Source organism: Sander lucioperca, chromosome 14 (genome assembly GCF_008315115.2).
Source record: "Sander lucioperca isolate FBNREF2018 chromosome 14, SLUC_FBN_1.2, whole genome shotgun sequence".
NCBI lineage: Eukaryota > Metazoa > Chordata > Actinopteri > Perciformes > Percidae > Sander > Sander lucioperca.
In genome coordinates, this window is record NC_050186.1 from 11764141 (window position 1) to 11788721 (window position 24581).

The window sequence follows — 24581 nt, forward strand, 5'->3', positions numbered from 1 at the left end:
CTGTGAACAGGTGGTTGTGCTGCTTCACAATGTGGCTCAGAACATCTGTCCCCCATCCTCCTTCCCCAGACTCAGAAAAACACCTCGCCCTCCAGCTGCTTTGCATGCTTTTCAAATTAAAGCGTAACTCTCGACCAACATGCAACCTAGAGTCTTTTTGTGAATGTACCCGAGTCAAACTTTTGTTTATAAGCATATTTAGGACGGAAGCGCCACTTTTAAGATTGACCGTATTTTTGTTTTTGGTCAAATGGCCTTTTGAATGGGAGTGCTAGGGGCACTTTTATGCTAGCCTCAAAATATCTATTTTTAAAACACTAAGAAGGCTCGACACAACATGAGACTTTGCTCCAAGTATCACCAGGAGCTCTACACCTTAACGAAAGCATTGACAACATTGGTTGTGTACACAGAGTTTACTAAAAAGTAAGGTTTTGACCGACTCACTTTAGCTGCTGTTGTTTCCGGGCGCTACCATCTCGCCAGTCAAAAGTGTCGATCTCCGAATGTGAATGAACGGACTCCATATGAGGAAATGTCACTCTTTTTTTTTCCTACTTATTTTTTTTTATTGAAATTTTCTGTCAACAGTTACAGTGTCCGGTTTTACACACTTCACAAAGCAATTATTCACATCAGTGTCCTTATTGTCCAGTGGTGATGGTGGTGTCCTCTTGCTGTGTTCTATAAACTGTCCATTTTTCCTGAAATTGTGTCTCTTGTAATCGTAGTTTATGTGTAATTTTTTCCATTACAAATACTTCTTCCACAATGCTCACCCACTGCTCCACGGTTGGGGGTTCTGCTTTATACCATAACCTTGTTATTGCTTTTTTACTTGCCGATAGCAGAACTTTAACAACATACTCATCCTCTTTTTGAATTATATCTTGTGTCAGATTTCCCAGATAAAGTACCTTACAAGACTTGGGTATCTCGTATCCTATAATTTTTCTTAGACCCCGCCATATTTTATCCCAATATCCTATTATCTTTTGGCATGACCAAAAAATATGCATATGGGCTACATCCATGTGTCCACATATTCTCCAGCATGGTTGCTGGTTACATACAGTTTCCTTCCTAATGTTTGGAGTTATAAAAAATCTGATCATATTTTTACAATTGAATTCTCTCCAAATCCTGGAGCTAGTCGCCGTGCACTGCGTTTTACAAATATTAAACCATTCCTCCTCAGTTATTTGCTCCTTCAACTCTTCTTCCCATTTTTCTTTGATATAAAGAGAGGAGGTCTTCCTGCATGACAACAAACTTCTGTATAGGGTTGAGATTACTTTACATTTTTTTCCTTCACAGGCTTTCAAAAACACATCAATAACGTTATTGTCAGGGTCAGTTTTTAATCTCCTTCTCATAATAGTCCCTTATCTGTCGGTGTCGATATTGTTCATGTTCATCTAGTCCAAATTTGGAAATGTCATTCTTATATGAACGACAAAACAACTAATTATCCGCGTTAAATGGAACTAAGCTTTAGGAGCTTTCCATCTTTACTCTCCTCCCCGTTACGTTGCATTCGGTATAGCAATTTTGATGTGATCATAGTAGTGCCCCTAGCACTCCCATTCAAAAGGCCATTTGACCGAAAACGAAAATACGGTCAATCTTAAAAGTGGCGCTTCTGTCCCAATTATGCTTTTAAACGAAAGTTTGACTCGGTTATATTCCCAAAAAGACCCTAGGTTGCATTTTGGCGAGAGTTAAACATTAACTACTGAGGTGTGTTGAGGAATGTGAAGAAGAAACAACAACAACAGACCTTGTGGATCGGATCATTCTGGCCAAAAGTGTCTTCTTTTCTTCCAGGCTGAACTGCATGATTCCCGGTGTCTCGAACTTCTGTCTGATCCACTGGCACTGCTCCATGTCGTTAATGAACATGAACTCTACTCCAATATGTTGACAGTAGGCCATCTAGAAGAGAGAGGGAACGATGTGAATCGTCAAACAGAGACTTGAACGAGTCTAGTCTTCAGTATCGTTTGTTTGGTTAAATTTTAGAAGCTGCGCTCGAAATTCTCGAAATTAAGGACGGTTCTATTCTGGCTTTTAATTTGGGGTAATTCCACCACCATCCGTCAGCTCTAAAGTTTTCCTATTCATTTAATTTTAATGGCAGAGTTTTGTAATCATACATTTTACATGTTTTTTTTATCCCATTTCGTGAGGGACTTTGGACTGCATCTCTGCATGAAAGGTGCTATACAAATCAAGTTATTATCAGTATAGGAATGTGGATTTATTTGAACAAAGTTAACTCATTTTAAAGTATTTTACCTCCAGACGTCGTATAATCTCTCTGAGAGGTAAAGAGCCCTCGCTGCCACCGATGAAGGTGGTCTTGGGAAGCCGGAACACCTTGTCCAAGTCGGATTCAACCAGCCCGTAAAAACCTGTTGTGAAGACATTAACATGAGGAGAAATCCCAAACGAGTACAGGAATGCAGACCAGGTTAAGGTGGGGGAAATGGGGGGAGGGGGGGAAGAGCGGGGAACAGTTATACAGAACACACTCCAAGTGGAGTTACACCCCATGTTCTGTTTGTACTAGTATTATACCGTTTAAAAAAACCTGAAAATATGGATCACTCCACGCAGCCGCCGGCAATCACGGCCACTCCTGACAATGCTGTGATTCCATGCAGTGTGTCACAGAAGTGTCCTATTAATTGATAACACCAAATAATAGTTGCATCTATAAAATGTCAGAAAATAAACATCTTAAAAATCCCAAAAATATTTACTTTACGCATAAGACAAAGAAAAGCAGGTAATTCTCACAATTGAGAAGCTGGAAGAAATTGTACTATAAAATAAATACTTTTTCCACGCCAAGATGTGTGGATTGTTCATTTAACATAAGTCCTCTGGGAGGCCCAAGTTGGAATCGGATAACTTATTCTTATATACTGCACTGTAAATTTTATTCTCGTCTTTTATCTGTTTTTAATTTTTTTTTTTAAATAATTTTTAACTGCTCTTATATGTTTTATGTAAAGCACTTTGAATTGCCCTGTTGCTGTACAAATAAGGCTGCCTTGCCTATGTAAAAATATCTCCTTCAAAATTAGTTTGTTCGTCAGCAGAATTACGGAAAAACTGCTGGCACAATTTTCGTGAAATTTAGTGGAAGGGTGTAGCACAGGTCAAGAAAGAACCCATTTCATTTTGAAGCGGATCCGATTCACAGGGGGATACATGAATTATCTTTCACTGTCGTTAGCGAGATAATGCATTTGGCCTTGGAGGAGGTCTGCGCTCTCCGAGTGTTACAACAGTAACCGTTACATTTTCGGTTGATTGACTTATCAATGAATCCGTTAGTTTTTTTGTGTGGAGGTTCTGTTTTTGGTAGGGATGCACCGAATCCAGGATTGGCCGAATATTGGGCTTTTTGACGGGGTTCGGTTTCTGCCAAACCGTAGAAATTTTTTCCACTTAACTGAACCCTACGCTTGCACTACGCGCACTGCGCTGGTCGACGCGATGACGCCGCCGTTGATTACGGGAAGGTGTTTACGTAGGTGGAGCGTTCAATGCAGTAGGCTGTGAGAAAGTGAAAATGGAGCTCATGAGCAGAAAAAGTGTAGTTTGGCAGTACTTTCAGTCAAAAGAAGGACATTCAAGTCCAGCTACATGTTCAATCTGCAATGCCGAATTGTCTAGTGGGGACAAGGACCCTAAACAATTCACAACATGGCCGCTGTTAAAACATTTGGTATGAAACATCCGAAAGAATACGAGTTGTGCATGAAGGAATCTACAGACAGCAGCCAAAATGCAGCAACTTCAGGTACAGCAAAGGAAGGACAGTCACTGTTAAAAACTGGTGTTAACCAGACAGTGCCTCTCCCAGGCTGTCAGCCGTTCTCTCGGTAAATGAGACTCCCTACAGCGGGAGCGGAGCGACCGAACGGCCAGCTGCTGCTCGTTAGCTAACGTTAGCTTTCTAATTTCACCCACCCAACATGCCTTCATCACACAGTGGTCAGCGAAAATTTGCCGAACAAAATTGTCACTCATCTGGCGATAGTGATGTGCTTTCCTACGATGTCAAAAGAGCGTGTGAGTTCAACATTAAGTTGTAACATTTAACTATTTTAGAGGCTGTGGATGTTGTTTACTTCATTACTGTGTTTACTGTGTTTATGGACTGAGGATGGGAGGAGGATTCGGTATTTGGTTTCGGCAGAATCTTAACCAGTGGATTCGGTATTCGGCCGAATCCCAAAAATCTGGATTCGGTCCATCCCTAGTTTTTGGTTAGCCCGTTTTTTAATAAAACTGTGGGAAAAAAAGGTCATGCAACAGAATCATTTTTTACTAATGGACCAGCTTTAAAGTTGTCATTGTTCTGACCTTCTTTTCTTTGTGAGTTTATGTTAACAAATCTTGGCTGGACTTTGCTAACACTAGGAATTCTTAAATGTCACCTTGTAATAAACCATACGGTATGTTAGACAAGATACTGTGAGAAGCAGCTGAACGCAAATAACAACCAGGACTGATAAGATGGATTTGCTGGTTGAATGCTATGTCTATATTGTGAGGAGAAACAGTCTGAGACACTATAGCTTGTGTTATCTGAAGCATGTGATGTCCTTTTTGCACCAAACCGAGATAAGGCAATACGGAACAGAAGGAGGGGAGGGGAGCAGGGTTGAATCTATGTTTGTGTTTCTACATCGCTGTCAGCAAATTAGTGCAGGCTGCTGTGCTGAGGACAGGGAGTTTTTTCAATCCAATATTACAGAGTCAGCTCTCTGTTACATAAGGGATCTTTAGACTTCCCTCCCCCTCCGTGAACCGCCCTGTACATAAATACACACAGAACTTGGTTTTCTTTGATGGGTCAATACAAAAGCCGAATGATTAAACGCAGTAATCAAGTACTATCTGCCTGCAATCTAATCAAAGTAGCATTTTAATGAAGCAAGCACAGATAAGCCTCGATAAGTCCTGTTTGAGCCCTCTGGCTGCTGAGCAAAGGTTAGCAGGAGCCAACAAACACACGTAGGGATGGGTACCGCAGGCCTTCTCCTGGGTTTTTAGAGCGCAAAATGAAAAAATGACACTAGTGTTAGACACGAAATGCCAGTTTTTCAACATTACCAAGCGGCCTTTAAGGTGGGGCTGACCTTTAAGGTGGAAAAGCTAATCTTATTTTAAACTGCTCGGCTGAATTTAGTGTGAGCGGTTCTGATAACCAGATAAAACTAATTTTGTATTGCTTATAGTTAGGTCCAGACATTTCTAGTAATTGCCCTTTTCCTATAGCCTAGAAATCTAGACGCGCCCCAGCGGCAGCAAATTTAATTTGCAGCCAGGGTCGTCTAGAAACTCTCTGTTGGCTTGCAAGCTGGAAAAACCAAACTCTGGTCAGGCCAATCACATCGTGTATAGAGTCGGTAGGGGGGCTTATGGCTGCTGCTGCTGGGAACAGCGGTCTTCTGGAAGACTTGGAGTTCAGCTTTTCTTTGAGAAAAGAACAAAGAACGGCACTGAAGTCGTTCTTAAAAAAGGAAGATGTGTTTGGAGTTTTGCCGACCGGATACGGAAAAGTTGAATCTATCAACTAGCATTGCTCTGGTTGGTTGTAGAGCTATCCTATTGCGTGCAGAATGAATTTGAAAGACAACCGTTTATCCCGCCCCTCGGATTGAGCTCCGTCAATGGTGAGTTTCCAGACCCAACATCTGGATGTGGGTCTGACTTGTCAGGCTACTTTTCCTAAATATATCTGCATGAAACTCGTGAAACAACTTAATTCTGCAAAAACATACAAATAAAACAACTGTTGAATCTTTTTATGTCTTTATTTCTTGCACCAAATTATAGAGAAAAGTGTCGACAAGAGTATCAATAAGTATCGATGTCGATAAAATCCTAATGATACCCATCCCTAAACACACACGCACCGCCTTTCCAAGAACTACCACCCCTGGAGCTCAATACACTTTTCCCCAAAAACAGATGAAAACCGACACAGAGGACACCATGAACAACCCCAACACTAGTTAATAGTCTAATGATAAACCACAGGAAACTGGTTTCGAATTGACCTTCACCAGAAACACCACAGAGCGAAAGCAGCCTGGATGTAGGCCATGGGTTAGTTCCCACTGAAAGAGCAACGTTTGAGGTTCTCCTCCTACATCGAATCAGATTACGCAGACGTTCTCTAAAATGGGAGAACTCTGGAGGCATGGAGAGACACAAACACACAAACTGTAGGTAAAGTATCGCACAGAGCTTCTCATTTATTCTCTTTAGGCCGATTTGGACCCCTACACCGACCTATTGTCCGACCTCTGTGAACCTCAGCGCCACCAGGACAAAGACCAACTCGGGTAAACTGAACAATACCACCATTAACTGTGGAAACATCCTATAACAGCTCACAACAATCGCCCGCTTTTGAACTCAGAGGCCCAACCTTTTCATCAGGCACAATGACAGTTTGACACACACACACACACACACACACACACACACACACACACACACACACACACACACACACACACACACACACACACACACACACACACACACACACACAGTAAGTCAATAAAAACAATTAAAATCCTCAGATTACTTCCAAAACATTCAAACTTATATAATTAAACTTAAATAAAATGCACCACCTTCTGATAAGGCATACTTCACTTTAAGACGTTATACTGTATGTTATGTGCCAAATGGCTTTATTAATGGGTATGCAAATAAAACGTTCGTTAATGATTTAGATTTAAGTAATAAGCATCAATAAAAACATTTAAGTTGGCAGATTGGTGTATATCCTCTAGCATAACTAGCACTGTCTATTAGCTCTTTGATTCATCTTGATGGCTTCTTAGAAAGTCTAAACCCCAGGTCCATTTCTTAATAACTTACTTTTATCTAAGAAGCAATAAACTCTGCAGTTATTAATGTTAGTAAATCATCAACAGTCTGTTCTTCTATTAAAGCAACACTGTAACTTTTAGCTGCAGCTGTAGTTCCAATGAGACAACCTGTACGGGGACCGAAGCGGGAAAAGTTACATAGTGTTGCTTTAAAATAATCTAGAAAGTCTGCAGTTCAATCATTTCTTTAGAACTGAACTCAGTCAGTTCGAGGCGACCTTTGAGTCGCTGGGACCTCAAAGTGTTTGGTATTTTTCTAAATGACAGAAGATTCCAAAGATTCCTGGCCCACAATAGTTTCAAAATGACACTATGTTATGGGGGTGTTAGACATGAAATGTCAGTTTTTCAACATCACCAAGCAGGCCTTTAAGGTGGCGCTGGCCTTTAAGGTGGTACAGCTGATCTCATTTTAAACGGCTCAGCTGAATTTAGTGTGAGCTGTTCGGACAACCAGATAAAACTAGTTTTGTATTGCTTATAGTTGTTAAGACCAGACATTTCTAGTAATTGCCCTTTTCCTAAATATATCTACAAGAAACTCGGGAAACAACTTAACACTTATTTCTGCAAAAACATACAAATAAAACAACTGCAAGCAATAAACTCTGCAGTTATTAATGTTAGTAAATCATCAACAGTCTGTTCTTCTATTAAAATAATCTAGAAAAGTCTGCAGTTCAATCATTTCTTTAGAACTGAACTCAGTCAGTTCTAGGTGACCTTTGGCCTTCAAGTCGCTGGGACCAAAAAGTGTTTGGTATTTTTCTAAATGACAGAGATTCCAAAGATTCCTGACCCACAATATTTTCAAAATGACAATACACAAAGGAATCCTATAGTGCAGGTAATATTTTCTTAAAGCGTTCTGCTGGTAAACATTTAAATCCTCAGCCTCAGCGTGCATTGAGAAGCTGCAGTGTTTCCGTATATACATTATTATTATTATTATTATTATTGTCGCCGCTACTTCAGACTTTTATGAAATATCATGAAGTTGCAGCGACACAACTCTGCAGAGCTGTCCGTTCCACTGAACTCAAGTGAACAGCCTCTTTTCGGATTCAGGTCGGCAGCCACGATGCCCAGAGGGGCCAGCTGAGCCACGTGATGACCCCGTGCCTACATTATATTCCACCAAAGGCGGAGTATGGGTGGGTCGATGATAGTAAACAAAAGAAGTGGGAGGCCGATCGTGGATGGGAGATCACTCAACATAAATACGTGGGAATTTATGGTTGCGTCACACTCTGTGCGATTAACAGAAGGGGTAAAACACTCAATGAAAGGGTGGGGGACGGGACAATGTTTTGTGTAAAATTAAAGGGCAAAGAAAAGGTGGGACAAACCCAAGAGATAAAGTGTTTCAGGACGAAAGGGATCCAAAAACAAAAATGACAGGAAGGACAAGGACAGAGAGGGAAACATTAGTAAACAGGTTTATATTTCTCACCAACGTTCTGGAAACCAATGGCACACGGTGCATCGTCAAAGTCTACACAGCTGATGTTCATGGGGTCCAACTTGGCTACGTGATGCCCTCGGACCTAAACACAGGACAACACAGCTCAGTGATTGTGTGTGGATGTTTCGACAGGTCAGTCTTTGACTAACCATTTCTGCAGATGAGTGTGTGTCTGTGCTTTGTAAACTGCTGACCACTTCCTAGAAGATTTCCAACATAGTATGCCCACACGTTAGCAGAATCATAGACACAGATGTACGTCAAAGGTTAAGAAACTCTCAACCCCCACAAAATGACTTGTTTCACTCTCAGAATTCAGAGGTCTGTTGTGCACCCATAGTGCAGAAGCAGCGGCGATCATCTCGGTAATTTTATACGTGGAAGTTGAACTTTGTTGGCTACATGTGCCACTGAGCAACTCTTGTAAAAATGAATGGGGCTATGCCTTGAACGCTGTAATCAGGTTCTTCATACATCCATGATTGGCCATCTGCACTTAACACAGCTCTAACATGTCTGTAATTGATCAGTAAACTGTCTAATAGGGCTGTAAACAAAAGTGTGAAGAACACAATAGTTACTCAACTCCACAACCACAGATATTCAGTTAGAAGCTAAAAAAGTACCAAGCAGGAACACAACAGTGCAGTGCTGCTTGACGCAGATATCCGCTGCTGCGAGGCCGCAATTTAGACAGGAAATTAAGGCCGGAAAAATGGAAATAAAGATTAGCTCATTTACATATCAAGGTATGTTTTTTTTTAACTTCATTATGGCCCTCTGTCTGAGTGTTGCTCTAGACAAAATTTGATCATTCGACTGTTTATTATTAAATTATTAAAAAGGCATCAAACTTGAATGTCACCTGACTTGAATTTAATAGAATATTTGTGAAACAGGTTAAACACACCAGCTTGTATGTCTGTAACTTATAATAATATGTATAAAATTGTGTTCTCTGACAAGTGTAGCCTCATAAACGAGCCATTATTTCATTGACGGGGCTTTGCCTCTAAACTGCAAAGACGCTCTATTGTCAGTTTGCTGTTTGATCTTCCTTATCATTTCACTGTAGCATACGTTGTGCTGATACCGCAGGTCTGAAGATAAACGCTGTGTCTTTGCAGTACAGTCCCTCTGATATGATTTAAGATCATTACATCCTGAAACATAAGTCCATGTCACTGTCAGATAATAGTGCTGAATTCTACTAATATATAAGGGGGATAAAAAGCCTTTTCTGTATGACATACAGTGCTCAGCATAAGTGAATACACCCATGCTAAAGTTGACTAAAAAGAGGAATAAAAAATATATATATCTTTTGGATATTGATCTTAATGCCTGAATTAAAAAAAATGAAAGTCCACCCTTTAAGGACACCAATTTTCTTTGTGAATAAATAATGTATCGTAAATAATTGACATGGCATGGGGTATTTTCCATAAAATCATCTCTCGATGTAAATCAAACCAGCTATTAGGCTAACTGAAATAAAACCATGCCAGTCTCTAGGTATGGTGAAGGGGATGTGATGATGTGGGGCTATTTTAATTCCAAAGGCCAAGGGAACTTTATCAGGATGCATAGTATCCTGGATCCATGAAATAACTGGCCTTTAAAAATAAACATCTGCCTGCCTCTATGGGAATTTAACATAGGGGTGTACTTACTTATGCCCCCTGTATTTTAAAAGGAAGAACGTTTATTTATTTATTTACGATACATTATTCATTCACAAAGAAAATTGATGTCCTTAAAGGTTGGATTTTTCCTCATTTTTTTAATAAAAGGCATTAAGATCAATTTCCAAAAGATGATTTTTTTTATTCCTCTTTTTAAGTCAACTTTAGCATGGGTGTATTCACTTATGCTGAGCACTGTAATTATCTCAGGTGTGTTTGTAGCGTACCTGGTATGCTCGTATGAGTGATTGAACTGCTAGATGATCCTCCACCAGTTTCTCCACGTTGGGCTGAGCCCCCACCAGTCCCCGGACACTGGCCAGTCCCTGAGAAGACCCAATGAGGGGTGGAGGGCTCTGGTAGGCCGCACCGGGCGGAGCCCCAGCACTAGCGTTACGGAAAAATATATCCCAGGACTGCAGGGAGAAACAGGAGAGAGAATGTGACAAGTTACTCGGAGAGGTAAATGCATAACAATGCCATGCCATGTGAATTCAAGAGTGTACTTTTTGTTACGCTGGTGTGTTTAGCGCAGATGCTGTGTGCAGGGCTGTGTACCCCTGCAATTGAATGCACCATTAGTTTAACAAGGTGCACATGAATGCACAATGGAGCCCACCTGCTTTACCTTCATTTTTCATTTACATAAGTCACTCACGGGGAAAGCAAAATGTTGCCACAACGGTGACTTCAGGGAAGCAGAAGGATTTCCCAGTTCTTTTGCTTCTCCGTCATGTCCGACCTCGAGCAGTGGACATAGATTCCGGAACAGTCAAGCTGCAGGCTACCGCTAAGCTAATGTTACCATGTGTCTTTAGCTGCATGCTACCAGCTACGCTGTCTATTATTTATTTTTTCTGGCGTGAGCAAGCAGGTGGCGATGGAGAGAGAAAAAGATACCGGCGGAATCGCTGATCCTGCTTTTGATTTCAATAGTCAGAATCAAAGATTTCGACAGATTTTTGATTTAAACTCTAAATCATGACACCCCTATGAACTACAATATATATTATGTCTTATACATTTTCAGTGTGTCCTACAGTCTACAGCCATGCTAGCAGCTCTGTGAGGCACAAGGCACAGCAGTACTTGAAGCTAAATGCTACCATTACCATGCATCCATCAGGTAGTTGTTGAGATATTTCAGTCTGTGGTGGACTGACTGAATGACGGACATTGCCACCTCTAGAGCTGTGCCGCTTGTATGGCTAAAAACACACTCATACACTATTTGACTTTGATATGTTTCTGACCAGAGAGGAGAGTAATTGGATTACTGCTGTGAGAGGCTTTTAAGATCAGCGTAGACATACGGTAAATAAAGCTTCTTTCCGCCTGCCTCTGTAGTGGGATACTAGCTTACAGGTAGTGTGACGAAACATTTTTTTCCACAGTAAGCTTAACGCATTACCAACTGATGATAACTACACGGTTTGCAGATGACAGTACCCAGCCCGATCTTTCACACACTGTTTGTTGAATATTTTTATGACCGGCTTTGCAATGTGGAGGCCTGTCTGTGTCCAAGGGTTTCAGCTTGATCCACTTTATGGTGTTTATGAGTTTATTGATGGATAATCTGAGGTTGTTCTACCTGGCCTACCAAAGCAAAGTTTAAAGTTCTAGATACGCTTGGCAACTGTGCCTTTCTAGTAATTTGGAGGATTTGTTTGTAAATGCCTGTTTTATGTGAGGTTGAATTCAAAAGAGCTATTCGGTGTTGCTGTGACTTGTCTAAAGAAATATTTCTGACTTGGAGGAACTTATTGCTGGAATGGAGTCAGTAATTCAAAGGCTTCAGGCCACGGCTGTGAACTGAGGCTGAATTAAAATAATATATTCATTCTAGCTTCAATTAAAAATCGATCTTTGTTTGAGTGATCTGATATCGCCAAGTAAAATCCCAAAGTCAATCTTTAAATATTTGCCTTTTCAATGACAGTCATGTAAGTTGCAAGTACTTTAAACAAAGGTTTTATGGTTCAATTCTTAATTATTAACCTGGATGCATTATAAAAAGATATGAGGGTTGCTTTTTGCTTGCACAATTTACAGGATAAATTCTCTGAGAATCTCTTTTAGATCCAAGCAAATAAAGTTGGTATTGTAACTGGAATTTCCTTAACCTAAATGATATTGAATCGAAAATGTAATTGAGACCGACTTTGTGCATCGGAATCAAATTGAGAAAACATTGGCGATACCCAGCCCTAGTAACACATGTTATGATTTTTCCATCCCTAATTCACAGTTTGTTACTTCCTCTGCTGCGCTATCTGTCATTCATGTTTTGCTCTGCTGCTTGTTGCTGTGGTGCTCTACTATTCAAACATGCATAAGCAAACACACAGTGTACAGAGTACACATAGTTCCTAGTTCTACCTTTACCCTACTGAATTTTGGACATGTATCTGTAACCAATAAGAGCATTTTTTTTCTTCTTTTCAGGCCCCAATAGGAAGCAGGTAAGGAGACACGCAGAGTAACATTCAGTGCAAAGATGTTTAGATCTGGACATCCCAGTCATTGTGAATTGTAGGTAGGGCTGCAACTAGTCTCACTTTGCCAGACCCTCCTCCACCGCGGCGCTGCTGGATATAGACTAGGCTGCAACTAACGATTATTTTCATTGTCAATTAATCTGTCAATTACTTTCCCAAAGCCCAAGATGATGTCCTCAAATGTTGTTTAGTCCACAACTTAAAGATATTCAGTTTACTGTCACAGAGGAGAGAGGAAACTAGAAGATATTCACATTTAACAAGCTGGAATCAGAGATTTAGTTTTACAATTTTTCATAAAAAATTAATCAATTCAACAGATTAATCACTTATCAAAATAGTCGGCGATTAATTTAAGAGTTGAGAACTACTTGATTTATCTTTGCAGCTCTAATTGTAGGGCACTGAACCTGCTTTGCATGTGTGTAAACTCACCCCTAAAGGCAAAATCAATTTTCCAACCAGACATCAAAGATAAAACAGAAGGTATTCAATACCTTGTGCACATTCCTGGGATTCTCCAGCCACGCATAGTACATCTCCTCCACATAGTTGGAGCTGGTGCCATTAAGAAAGGGCTCAGCCACCACAGAAGTGTTCAGGCGCCTCGTGGGCTTAAACGTCCTTAATCCCCCTTCGATCGCCAACAGTCTGGGCTGTGATAGGCTCTGGGCCGTCTGTGCAGCAGTTAAAGGCCGAAGCCTTGCAACTGTAGTCCTTAAGCGGTGCATGGCTGCAGATCAGCCACAGCTCCTCTCCTTCCGTCCTTTGCTGGGAGAGAAAGATATATAGCAGCAGTGTCCAGGACAAGCAGACCCTCGACGCTCCTCAGCAGCTGCTCCTCTCACTGCTCTGGTTTGGTCGAACCGACGACGCTCGCTTCTCCACTGCTCCTGCTACGTCTCTTGTGCCAATCATCCACTGGATCCTGTTGAGTCTAAATGTAAATAGCGTCCATCAGAAACACTTCATAATTGCAATTTGTAATAAAAAAGTAATTTCGAAAGTCTTATAAGGTCCTCTTTGGTGCAGGGGTAATCAATCATTAATATAGTCATTGTTGACATTTGCAAAACAAATACAGAGAAGCAGTCGTTGGCAAAGAAAATTGTATTGCTCATTACAATCCTTGTTAAATGTGTTTAAAAATAAAACCACACAAGTAAAGAATGAGAATCTAAGACATAAAATAGTGCAGAGGTTGAAATATAGGCATAAAATACAGGGTAACTTGGAGCTCTATGGCACAGAAGAATAAGCCTGCTTAGGCTACACAGACTTAAATGTTAATTCTTTTTTAGTTACTTGTCAATTCATTGTTGGTTTTGGTGTTTTCATGTGGTTTGCTGACAAAAACAAAAGTAGAATATCACCATCCTTATCCTTTTATGATGAAAAATGAAACTCGGTGCTGTAACTGTATCTCAGGTCTAGATCAGTGATAAAACTCTGGATGGTACAGTAGGTACTGTACATCCTAAATATAGGCTAGCTAGACCAGTGGGTCCCAAAGTGGGGTGCAAGGGGCCCCAAGGGTCCGTGACATAGTTCCAGGGGGTCCCCAGCTAGCCTACTAGGTGAAAATATTAGTACTATAATTCCATCCATAATAACATATTGTATGACTATTTTGGTCATGCTTTCATACACTCACTGTAGCCTAATAAAACATCCTCACTGCTAAAGCGTAATGTAATGCAGTGCAAAACAAGTTCCTCCCCGAGGCTATTTTGCATACACGTCGCTGCGTCCGGAACTTAACGTCCCCCAAGATGATAGTGATTGGTTTAAATAAATGCAAACAATCCAGAGTTTTTCCTTTTCGACTGAAATCATTTAATATATATATTTTAGTTTTTTTCGGCTATCCCAGAATACCGTATATCTGTGATGTAGCCGACTTATCTCCACAACCTGGCTCCACCCAACCCGACCCAGCACACAACTTTGTTTCTATCAGTTAACGTTAAGGGGACATTTCATCGATTTGCATTCATTCTCTGGAGACTATCTTAACCATAACTATAAATGTCTAACCACAACCCTTAACCTTAGCTGAGGAGTCTTGACCCTAAACCTAGTCTAAACCGTGAAATGAAAAACGTTGCGCGGAGTTGCGTTTTGTCCCCACAATGTGCTAAGCTCGATGTCCCCACAACAATAGTAGCCTACTACACGTTCACGCACACAAACACCAACAGTTCCTCGTTCGAGCGCTTACAAACTGTTTAAAAAAAAAAAAAAAAAAAAAAAAACCGGAAGCGGCACTTTTCCACACAGCATTCGGTCAGTCGGTTAAAGTTAAAGAAGTATTTCTCTCCTCAGTTAAACGCGTCGCTCAAACTTTAGCTAACGTTTTACTTTTTGAGTTCGTTACCTTTTCCTGGCGCCCGCGTGGCTCTCTTTCCACAGCTGTAGTAAACAAGGAGCAAACTCAGCAGCACTGTCCTGTCCCGGGAGCTGAGCGCGACTCGCGAGCACGATGCAGCATGGATGTGTGTGTGTACTGCAGCAGCGGGAGAGCTGTATATGTGTATATGTGTGTATGTGCGTGTGTGTGTATGTGTGTGTGTGTGTGTGTGTGTGTGTGTGTGTGTGTGTGTGTATGTGTGTGTGTGTGCTCAGTCAGGAACTGTCTAATCGCTTTTTGGTGCTGATCTGCGTCACGCCCGTCGGTGACGTTAGCACAAAATCATTGCGGTTGCGTCAGCAAACGCAACAAAAAACTCAGTTTTCACTCTTTGGTGAAACTGAGTATTTAAAAACACAACTTTAAATCTTTACTTAATAAAGTAAAAGGTGTTCTGTTTATTTTATTTTAGTAAAAAAAAAAAAAAAAAAAAAACGATACAAAAAGTTACATTTTAAGCAGTTTAGTCTATAATAGAGCCTTTAGGTATGCGTGCAGTTTAGTGTCCCAAATTCCACTATGGCCACGCCAAGTCCCGCCCTAAGAAGCAGAATGATTGATTGGGGTTAGGCATTTAAGGTTAGGATAGCCGATTGGTCAGGGGATAGGACCTGAACACATGGGGTTACGTTACGGGGAATTTGGGACACTAAACTGTACGTATACCGAACCTTTATATACATTGTTTGGATATATAATCTTAACCTGAAGAGTTAGGTGGAGTACAAGTACCTCAAAATTGTACTTGTAATTGTACAGTACATGAGTAAATGTACTTAGTTACTCTCCATCATGATATATCATATATATATATATATACATGATATAAGATATTGTGATATCAGTTAACGTATCGTTTTCCAAAGAATCAATATAATATTGTATCGTGATATAACGTGTGATTTACACCCCTAATGTGTACAATCCCTCTCTCTCTGTGGGGTCAAATTTGGCCCGTTTACAAAAACTTTCTATATCAGAACTATGACAAAAGAATGTTGAAAAAAGTGACAAATGTTGAAAAAACGCTACAAAAACGCAGGAAAAAAATCAACAAAAAACATTTTTTTTTAAAACGCTGAAAAAAGTGACCAAACAAAAAAAAAAAAAAAAAAAAGGGAAAAAAATACATTGGAAAAAGCGACAAAAAACATAATTAAAAAAACACCAAAAATGGTGACAAAATATTGGAAATAATGTGACAAAAAGAATTTAAATAAAATCGACAAAAACGTAGAGAAAAGTGTAGAAAAAGAACAACTAAATGTTGAAATTTCAACCCAGAAAAACACAAAGTTGCATGGTCAACGGGAAGACAACACAAGGGTTAAAACATGATTTGTTACCGGTTGTACTTTTACAGCATCTACCTTTATACGTTCTGGTTCAGCGCCAGATGTACTGCATTCACGGCACTTCCCAGAACAGAGCAATAAACGTCAACCTTTGTCCTGACACATACAGAGCAAGTTAATGAACTTCCCATCCTGACAATGTTAACATCACCAAGTCTTAGGAAGTAAAAGTACGGACGTAATATCAGCAAAATGTACTTAAAGTATCAGCAGTCAAAGTGCATTCTGTGCAGTAAAATGTCTCCTGTGACTGATATCTGATTCTATGTGACATCATTTGATTTCTTTGTGTGATATTACACTGTTAGACATTTTATTGTAAATATGCGGTAATACTGTAATTGTCATTATGTATTATAGTTTTACTGTTATTGTGGTTCACAGTATATTACACTATTTGGCATTGGTAGTACAAATAATTGACTTTAGTCCATGTACAAAAGTAATACATTTTTATTTTCGTGTTATACAGGTACAAATACCAAGACCAAGATAATTTTAAGTCTGAAAGTGCAAAAAAAATAATCCAATCCAATAATCTGTGGCACAGGAGAAATATAAATAGAACAGGCCAAAAACACAAAGAGCAAAACGCAAGCAGGTTGAGTCAGTAGCGAGACTAACATGGTCATCTTGACTATGATCTGACGATGAGTGGCAAGTTTGACCGGGTATTTAAGGCTGAGGTGATTATGGTGAATGAGCTGCAGCTGGAACCCTGACTCCCGCACACCAGACTTCACTCCTGCAATTAAGAACAGACAGAGGGGAGGGGGAGAGCAGAGAGAGAGAGCTACCTAGCAGCAGTAGGCCTAACAGCAGTTACCATTTGAATTGACTCAAAGAAAACAAAATGTACACTTTTTTAAATCCCCAGATGGAACTGCAGAACACTGAATAACCTAGCTAAAACATCAGTTCATCCTTTATCTTGGCAGTTTTTTTTTTTTTTAATTCTGAGTATGTATGAAAAATGTGGTGTGGTTGTTTACTACAGAGCTAAATTTGTTAGGGCATTTGGTTGTGGAGGGGAAGGAGGAACAGTCTGTTTAGAAGCATGTGTGAAGTACAATGAAGAGGCCGGACCCATGATACTCGTGCTTGCTGATCCACATCTGTTGGGGTGGTCCATCCTGGACTGTATGGGAAGCAGAGAAAGGTCATGAGTTTATCTCATCTAAACTGTTAACAGACTTACAATTTCTGCAAAAACAGAATATGACAGTATAAAAAATAACACATCAGTCATCAGTAGTAGTACTTTACAGGGTTTTTCCTCCCCCTCATTCACTTTCTACTTTCTTTTGCTGTTTGTCGGTCCCAGCACGGTTAAAAAAATATTTTCCCTGTTTGATTCATTTTGTAATTTCAGAATTCATACACATTTTTACTAATATATTTTCATGACTTTTCCATGTCTTTAAGGCATATCTTTATGACCATAAATCCTCTCAAACATCTGTGTAAACATGAAAAGTAGAAATAAAATAAATTACAAAATTTACCACAATATATCCTAAAGGTTACCTTTTTTTTTTTTCAACATGGACCCTATTTTCCTATGTTCTTGTGTCTAAGTGACAACAATCTTTGAGAATCTCTGACAACACTATGGAAATGATTCCTACAGAGGTCAACAGTTCTTGAGAATAAGATCCTTTTTTTAAACATAAAAACATCCCCAAAATTGCTATTGCTTAACCTTAACTGGTGGGTTTGGTGATGGTGATTTCTTTTTAAACAAAAAGGATCTTACTCTTTAACCAAAAATGTATATCTCATGTCCTCGAGAATAGGTGTGATCCTCCAACTTCAACAGGCTTTCAAATCTGCCGGCAGTCGCTGAGTAATCTCCCCCTGGCCTTCGTCACGGTGCCACTGAGTGTAAAAGCGCGAAAGGCAAAGGTATGTCCCTCTTTGGCTAATGTATTTTAAAGATGGAGGCGCAACATGGCGGCCGTCAGTCGAGCGACTCGCTCGTATGTATTCTGAATGTCAGATTCTACGCGTACGAGAATACTGTGATCAGTTGGTGGAAGTAATTACACATGAATGAGCACGTATTTGTGAAAGAACAAAGGGGTTTTTGCTAAGAATCAACTAAAAAAATGACACGATGGAGCTGTTTTGACTGTTCAGACTGTTTCGACCCCCTCAGGTTGAACTCTGACCTCTGGTTCATACTTACAGCCACTCTGGAGCCTGATTGGATTACAGTAATTAACCAAAGGAAACCGACACAAAATGACACGCACACGCGCACAAACAAACAGCACTTTAGCATAATGTTCTGTAGCCGTGAGTGGAGAGATTAAAAAAAAAAGGAGCTCGTTGTGCTCTCTGCATTGTCATTTTATTAGTTCACACACTGATTACATCTGATCACATTTTAATATTGATAAGACTTGGAATGCACACCATCGTCATCATTATCAGAATACGTACGATAACGTTAGAAAAAAACAAGAAACCAAGAGAAGCGATCATAAAAGAAAAATAAATCCAAAAGCTCTTCTTGAGTTGTAGCCTAGACATTACACCCTGGTCAAATACTAATGAACGGAGCAAGGATTGTTTGCCTAAGAGGGAACGACCTCACGTAATCCTATTAAAGCACTGATACTGTGAGGGTTCACATCCTAAATGTAGTGGTATAGTCTGCGTCAGTGTTTCTCAAATGGGGGTACGTGTACCCCAAGGGGTACTTTGGAGGACTGCAGGGGGTACGTGAGATATTTAACAAAATGTTTATAGGTGCTCTAAGCGATGCTGGGTGACGTCACTTCTTGTTGACGTTCGAAGTATTGTCAAACAAGGATTAGGTTAGCTTGCCCCTCCCTCCTCCCGTCCCCTCCCCCTCCCTTCCGTGCTTCCGTGCACTAACCCTCCTAACCCTCTACCCCAAATCCTTCTTGTCGGTTATTGGCTGATTTACTGATTGGCTGGAAGACTGTTTGTTATGTTTGGTGGTGCAGGTTGGCGCAGTTTGTTTTTGTTGCCGTTTGCGGAGCCTGGACTGTCTACAGAGACCGTGTTTTTTACAGTGTGTTCAGGGGACAGGCAGCTAGCAGATAGTGAGGAGATGTTTTTTATAGTGTGTTCAGGGGACAGGCTGCTAGCAGATAGTGAGGAGATGTTTGCTGTATGTGACAAAAAATGTTGTAGCCTAAAAAACGCGTGACATCGCTTAGAGCACCTTTAATAGTTACAAGGCTGTTGTCCAGAACATTGTTCCTCTTTATGTAGACTTTTGTTTCCTAGCAAATGTGGCATAGCAATGTGACATTTGTGTCGCCTTCTTTGGACCTATTCTTGCCTTCCTTCCCTCTACTGTCCTTCTATTTTTTACAAGTTTCTCACTTTTTTCAAAGTTATGTCACTGTTTATGAAGTTTGTGATACTATTATCGACTTATTCTTGCCTTACTTTCTTCCTTCTTTCTACCATCTTTTCTTGTCAGGTTTTGTCTTTTTTACAGATTTTGTCTCCTTTTCTCATCAGCATTTAACAATTTTTTTAATTACAAGGCTGTTGTTTAGTAAATTTATCGCTGACAGCGCTGTACTGTTCGTCTTTATATAGACTTTTTTTTCTACCAAAAATGATTAGTGCTGGTCAGGGGGTACTTTGCTTAAAGAAACAATTCAAAAGGGGTACATTATTGAAAAAAGTTTGAGGACTAACAAGTCCTGGGACGACTGACTGTGTTAGTTAGTTTTTATCTTTCTCACCCTGTATTTGACTCAGATAACATGCAGTAATTCTCTGTTGTTAGATGTTGGCGCCCTCTTGAGGAGAGACTGGTGCATTGAATTCTCTGCTGATTTTTTTTGTGCCTTTTGGAGACATGTTGGGACAATATACCAGAACCATTAGCTGAATACATGAAATGTTAAAACATATTTTAAGACTTTATTTTGGGTGTTTGGGTCAAGGTGTTGGCTAAGCGTCCCTGATATCAATGCATTGATTAGCTTTTTAAAATCCCTTTTTAAAATGCATTTTTGTGTCTTTTCTTGTGAAGTGCGAAGTCAAAACGCTGCAATTAATTATAAAAAGCAGAGAATAATCTAAACTAAAGATATAATATGTAACTTTTCTGCATTCTAATGTCTGAAAATGGACTAGACCAATGTTCTATATGTTGAGTTGTGTATTTACATTATCCCAAATGTTTCCAACAATGTTCAAACAGAGAAATCTGTCATTTTATTCAAGGTAACGCTCCGTGTCATTTGGTCGCCTGAAGATGGTGTCATGTCTATTTTGTGCATGCGTCAGCTTTGTGGTCGTCTGCCAGAAGCGCTCATAAATTGACTTTTTATCCAGTTTTAGGACACATTTTTACAATACACTTTTTACAATATATAAACAATATATTTCTGATCTGTTATTGCACTATGAACCACCCAGACTTCTCAGGTCGTCTGGGACAGGTCTGCTTGTTGTCCCCAGAGTGAGAACTAAACAGGGGGAAGCAGCGTTTAGTTTTTATGCTCCATATATTTGGAATAAACTTCCAAAAAGCTGCAGGTCAGCCGCGACTCTCACTTCTTTTAAATTAAGGCTGAAGACCTTTCTTTTTGATGTTGCCTATTCTTAATTTTTATATTGAACTGTTAATTCTATTCTTGTATTTTATCTTGTATTATATTTGTATTCATCAATATTTATTTATTTTTTTTATTTCCTATCTTGCTCTTTGCTATTTAATGTTTAATGTTTTATGTAAAGCACCTTGAGTTGCCCTGTGCTGAAATGTGCTATATAAATAAAGTTGCCTTGGCTTGCCTTACAATCTCTGTGGTTTTTAACTCTGTATATGAAATTAATGAAATATTTTAGTCAACTTAAACCTTGTGTTGTCTTCCTGTCGAACATGCAACTTTTAGTTTTTCTGGGTCAAAATTAAAAAATAAACTGCAACGTTTTGGTCATCTTTCTCAAAACTTTTGTCACTTTTTCCGAATTTTTTTTGTCACTTTTCCAGATGTTTTTGACGCTTTTTTAAACATTCTTTCTACATTTTTTTTGAATGCTAAGAAATTGAATAAAACACCCAAATTCAATGAAAGTAGTGAACTGATCATTTATTTTACTTGTGAAGAGCGGTTTATGGAACCATCCACATTATTTCTTTTGACAATTTGGTTGAAGGAAACCCATATTTCTGATTAAGAAACTTTTTGAAAATGGGTCAAATTTGACCCGAGGACAAACGGAGGGTTAAGTTCACAGAGAATCAAATTGAGCAAACGTTAGCAGCTCGGCTCGCAGCCTGTCCACCGACGGGCCAAATCAGAGTCGGAAAAACAACTTTTTTTAACATGAAACTGCTTTGTTCAGTGTTTTTTTTACCGGTTTTAATCGGCAGGTCCATTTGTTTTGAAGAGGAGGATACCTCTGCGCATGGGTGATTTTAGACCCTTTTTAGGGGGGCTCAAGCCAGAAACACAGAAACGTAGTGTTGGCCAATCAGAGGAGGTTGTGCCAGACTCCCGCCTTTGGCTGAGTCTCTATCTGATCTGTCAGAGGGAGAGCAGGAGACGGTTGTGAAGTTTAACGTTGGTAGTCCCCAGAGAAGAAGTTGGTCATTTCATGGTGCAGATTAGAACCCAAATTGAAACGTAAGCAACTAAAATTGCTGAATGTTAGAACACTGAATCAAAATGGTCGTTATTACTGAAACTTATAAAGTGTCCGGTTTAGTTCCATCATAGTGTCAAAAAACATTAGCTGACGTTGGGTTTAACACTGACAAAGCACTGTATCTGTGTCACATTCTCATTAGGGGCTGAGCCCCCCTAAAGGTCTGATCCTAGAATCTGAGCCCCCCTAAAGGTCTGATCCTAGAATCTGAGCCCCCCTAAAGGTCTGATCCTAGAATCTGAGCCCCCCTGAAGGTCTGATCCTAGAATCTGAGCCCCCCTGAATGTCTGATCCTAGAATCGCCTCTGCCTCTGAGGATAAAAACCCTCCTGAACGATGAACACTGAAGGGATCCTAACGGGAGAAAGTGAAAGTGTCTTTAAGTTTTTGTTTTGACATATTGTGCGTTTAAGACCCTGACGTGAAATCTGAGTTGTGACATTTTCTTCAGTCAGATTTATTCCAAAAAATATGAGTGATTAAATAGGATGTTGTTTTTTTTTGTCTTTGATACAGTAAAGAGCTATTTTTAAAGCTGCAAATTCTTTTAAAAGGCATATTCTGTCATGATCCTCAATAGTATCCTCATAAACTACGCTATCATATAAACACAAATAATAGTTTATGCACTTACAAAGCCCAGAAAATAGAGGCAATAGATTATAGCTTGCCAGCAGTTCAGTCCAAAAAGAACACAAAATGCACGATAACACCCAACAAACCAATGTTATTAACTCGGAATATCATGCAATAAAATACCATCTACAGCATATAACTGTAGTCAATGTCACCACGATGAAACTGGAAGTTTACATAAACAGCGTGATACTATAATTTCAACCATTGTTATAACTTCAGTAGCTTATCTTGCGATGTTCGTTACAAAGAGAATCGATTACGAACGACAGTAAGGTGTTAGCATGCTGCGTGGTTTTCACAGAGCGGCGGTGGACTCGGAGGGGTCCGGGCAACACACGGAGGCGTTCAGGGTTCAGGGTCAACTACACTCCAGAGGAAGAGAACAAAACAAAAAAAAAAAAAGCTCCATTGAATGACAAAACAAAACGGATAATTAAATACACCTACTGGTCTCGTTCTGTGAGACAGCGTGGTTCAGTTTGTTCATTTCACACAGCAGGCAGCCTTTAGTCGTGCAGAAAAACAGCCACCGCTAATAACAACACACGTAGGAGTCATGCTCGTCATATTATATATACATACAAAAAAAAATAGAAGTAGATACCAGAAGGAAAGGTTTAAAATGACTAATAAATATACTTTACAGATGAAAGAGCATAACAATTAGACGGCAGCCATAATAATACTAGAAGATAAGTAACACTAAGAGAGTGAGAGTGCCACGCTGGAGCGCGGAATGAAGGACAGACGTTGTCCGGGTCTCAACTGAAGACAAGACGCAGGCTTTTTCTTTTGGCTGATATATGCCCACTGCTGTAGTGTAGGGTTAATGATGGGAGCGTCGGTGTGACTGTATGTGGAGAGACGGCGAGAGGAGAGTGCAGGAGGACGACCACGATCCCAGAAATCAGACTCTTCAGACTCCTTTTAGCCCCCCCTGCATCCGCCTGCACCTCTCTCTCTCCTTGCTGCTCTCTCAGATCTTATCCACGGATTCCTTCTCTGCTCCTCTCGGCCTCCTCTTCAGTCTCGTAGACCTGGAAGGAAAGGAGATGAAAAGTTATGTTTATGTGCGAAACGGCGGGCCTCACTCCCCGACCGTTTTTACAGATTTTGCTGATTGCTTTCACACTGAAATCAAAAGTACAGTCCCACTCATAAGTTTATGAACCCATGCTACAGTTGACTAAAAAGAGGAATACAAAAATCATCTTTTAGAAAGTGATCTTATTGCCTAAATTAAAAAAAATTGGAAAAATCCAATCTTTAAGGACACCAATTTTCTTTGTGAATGAATAATGTATCGTAAATAAATAATTGTTCTTCCTTAAAATAAGTAAGTACACCCCTATGTTAAATTCCCATAGAGGCAGGCAGATTTTTATTTTTAAAGGCCAGTTATTTCATGGATCCAGGATACTATGCATCCTGATAAAGTTCCCTTGGCCTTTGGAATTAAAATAGCCCCACATCATCACATCCCCTTCACCATACCTAGAGACTGGCATGGGGTACTTTCCATAAAATCATCTCTCAATGCAAATCAAACCAGCTGTTAGGCTAACTGAAATAAAACCATGCCAATCTCTAGGTATCTGTGTGTGTGTGTGTGTGTGTGTGTGTGTGTGTGTGTGTGTGTGTGTGTGTGTGTGTGTTGTTTTTGTACCTCATCCCTGCAGTGGGGCAGCAGGAGCTCCTGAGCAGTGGAAGTGGACGTTTTGCCACCGGCTCTCCCTGCGGTGCCATACTCTGGTCTCCTCTGATTGGCTGGAGCGGGGATGGCCCTGCACGTCGACAAACTGCGTCAGGCGGATGTAGGCGATGCAGGCGGCGTCGTCCCCGATCATGTGCACGTGAGGGTTGAGGATGGTGGTGTGGATGGGTTTGCTGTTCTTGGAGAGGACTGACGGGAGAGAGAGACAGGATCAACCGTTAGAACGCTTTTACC

The 24581-nt window shown here is 40.1% G+C and overlaps 2 protein-coding genes across 13 annotated transcripts in view; both read right to left on the minus strand.

Annotated features, from left to right (window-relative positions):
* ogdhb (oxoglutarate dehydrogenase b) overlaps window positions 1-15099 on the minus strand; it is a 31206-nt gene extending 16107 nt beyond the window's left edge. For 2 of the 3 annotated variants that reach the window (XR_004895067.1, XM_031287826.2), the window contains exons 1-6: window positions 14958-15097; window positions 13078-13517; window positions 10307-10495; window positions 8383-8476; window positions 2299-2414; window positions 1781-1935 (exon numbers count right to left, since the gene is read on the minus strand). Coding sequence is in view for 1 of the 3 variants with exons in the window: in XM_031287826.2 (XP_031143686.2) it covers window positions 1781-1935; window positions 2299-2414; window positions 8383-8476; window positions 10307-10495; window positions 13078-13311 (788 nt within the window). In the remaining 2 variants the exon portion in view is untranslated. Of the gene's footprint in view, window positions 1-1780; window positions 1936-2298; window positions 2415-8382; window positions 8477-10306; window positions 10496-13077; window positions 13518-14957 lie in introns of all 3 variants that reach the window. The other variant, XR_004895068.1, reaches the window with a different exon arrangement.
* Window positions 15100-23418: 8319 nt separating this feature from the next.
* LOC116041821 (calcium/calmodulin-dependent protein kinase type II subunit beta) overlaps window positions 23419-24581 on the minus strand; it is a 56895-nt gene continuing 55732 nt past the window's right edge. For all 10 annotated transcript variants that reach the window (XM_031287872.2, XM_031287870.2, XM_035991775.1 and 7 more), the window contains 2 exons: window positions 24300-24536; window positions 23419-23670 (listed from right to left, as the gene is read on the minus strand). In XM_031287872.2, coding sequence (XP_031143732.1) covers window positions 24301-24536 — 236 coding nt within the window. In that variant the 3' untranslated portion in view covers window positions 23419-23670; window position 24300. The remainder of the gene's footprint in view (window positions 23671-24299; window positions 24537-24581) is intronic.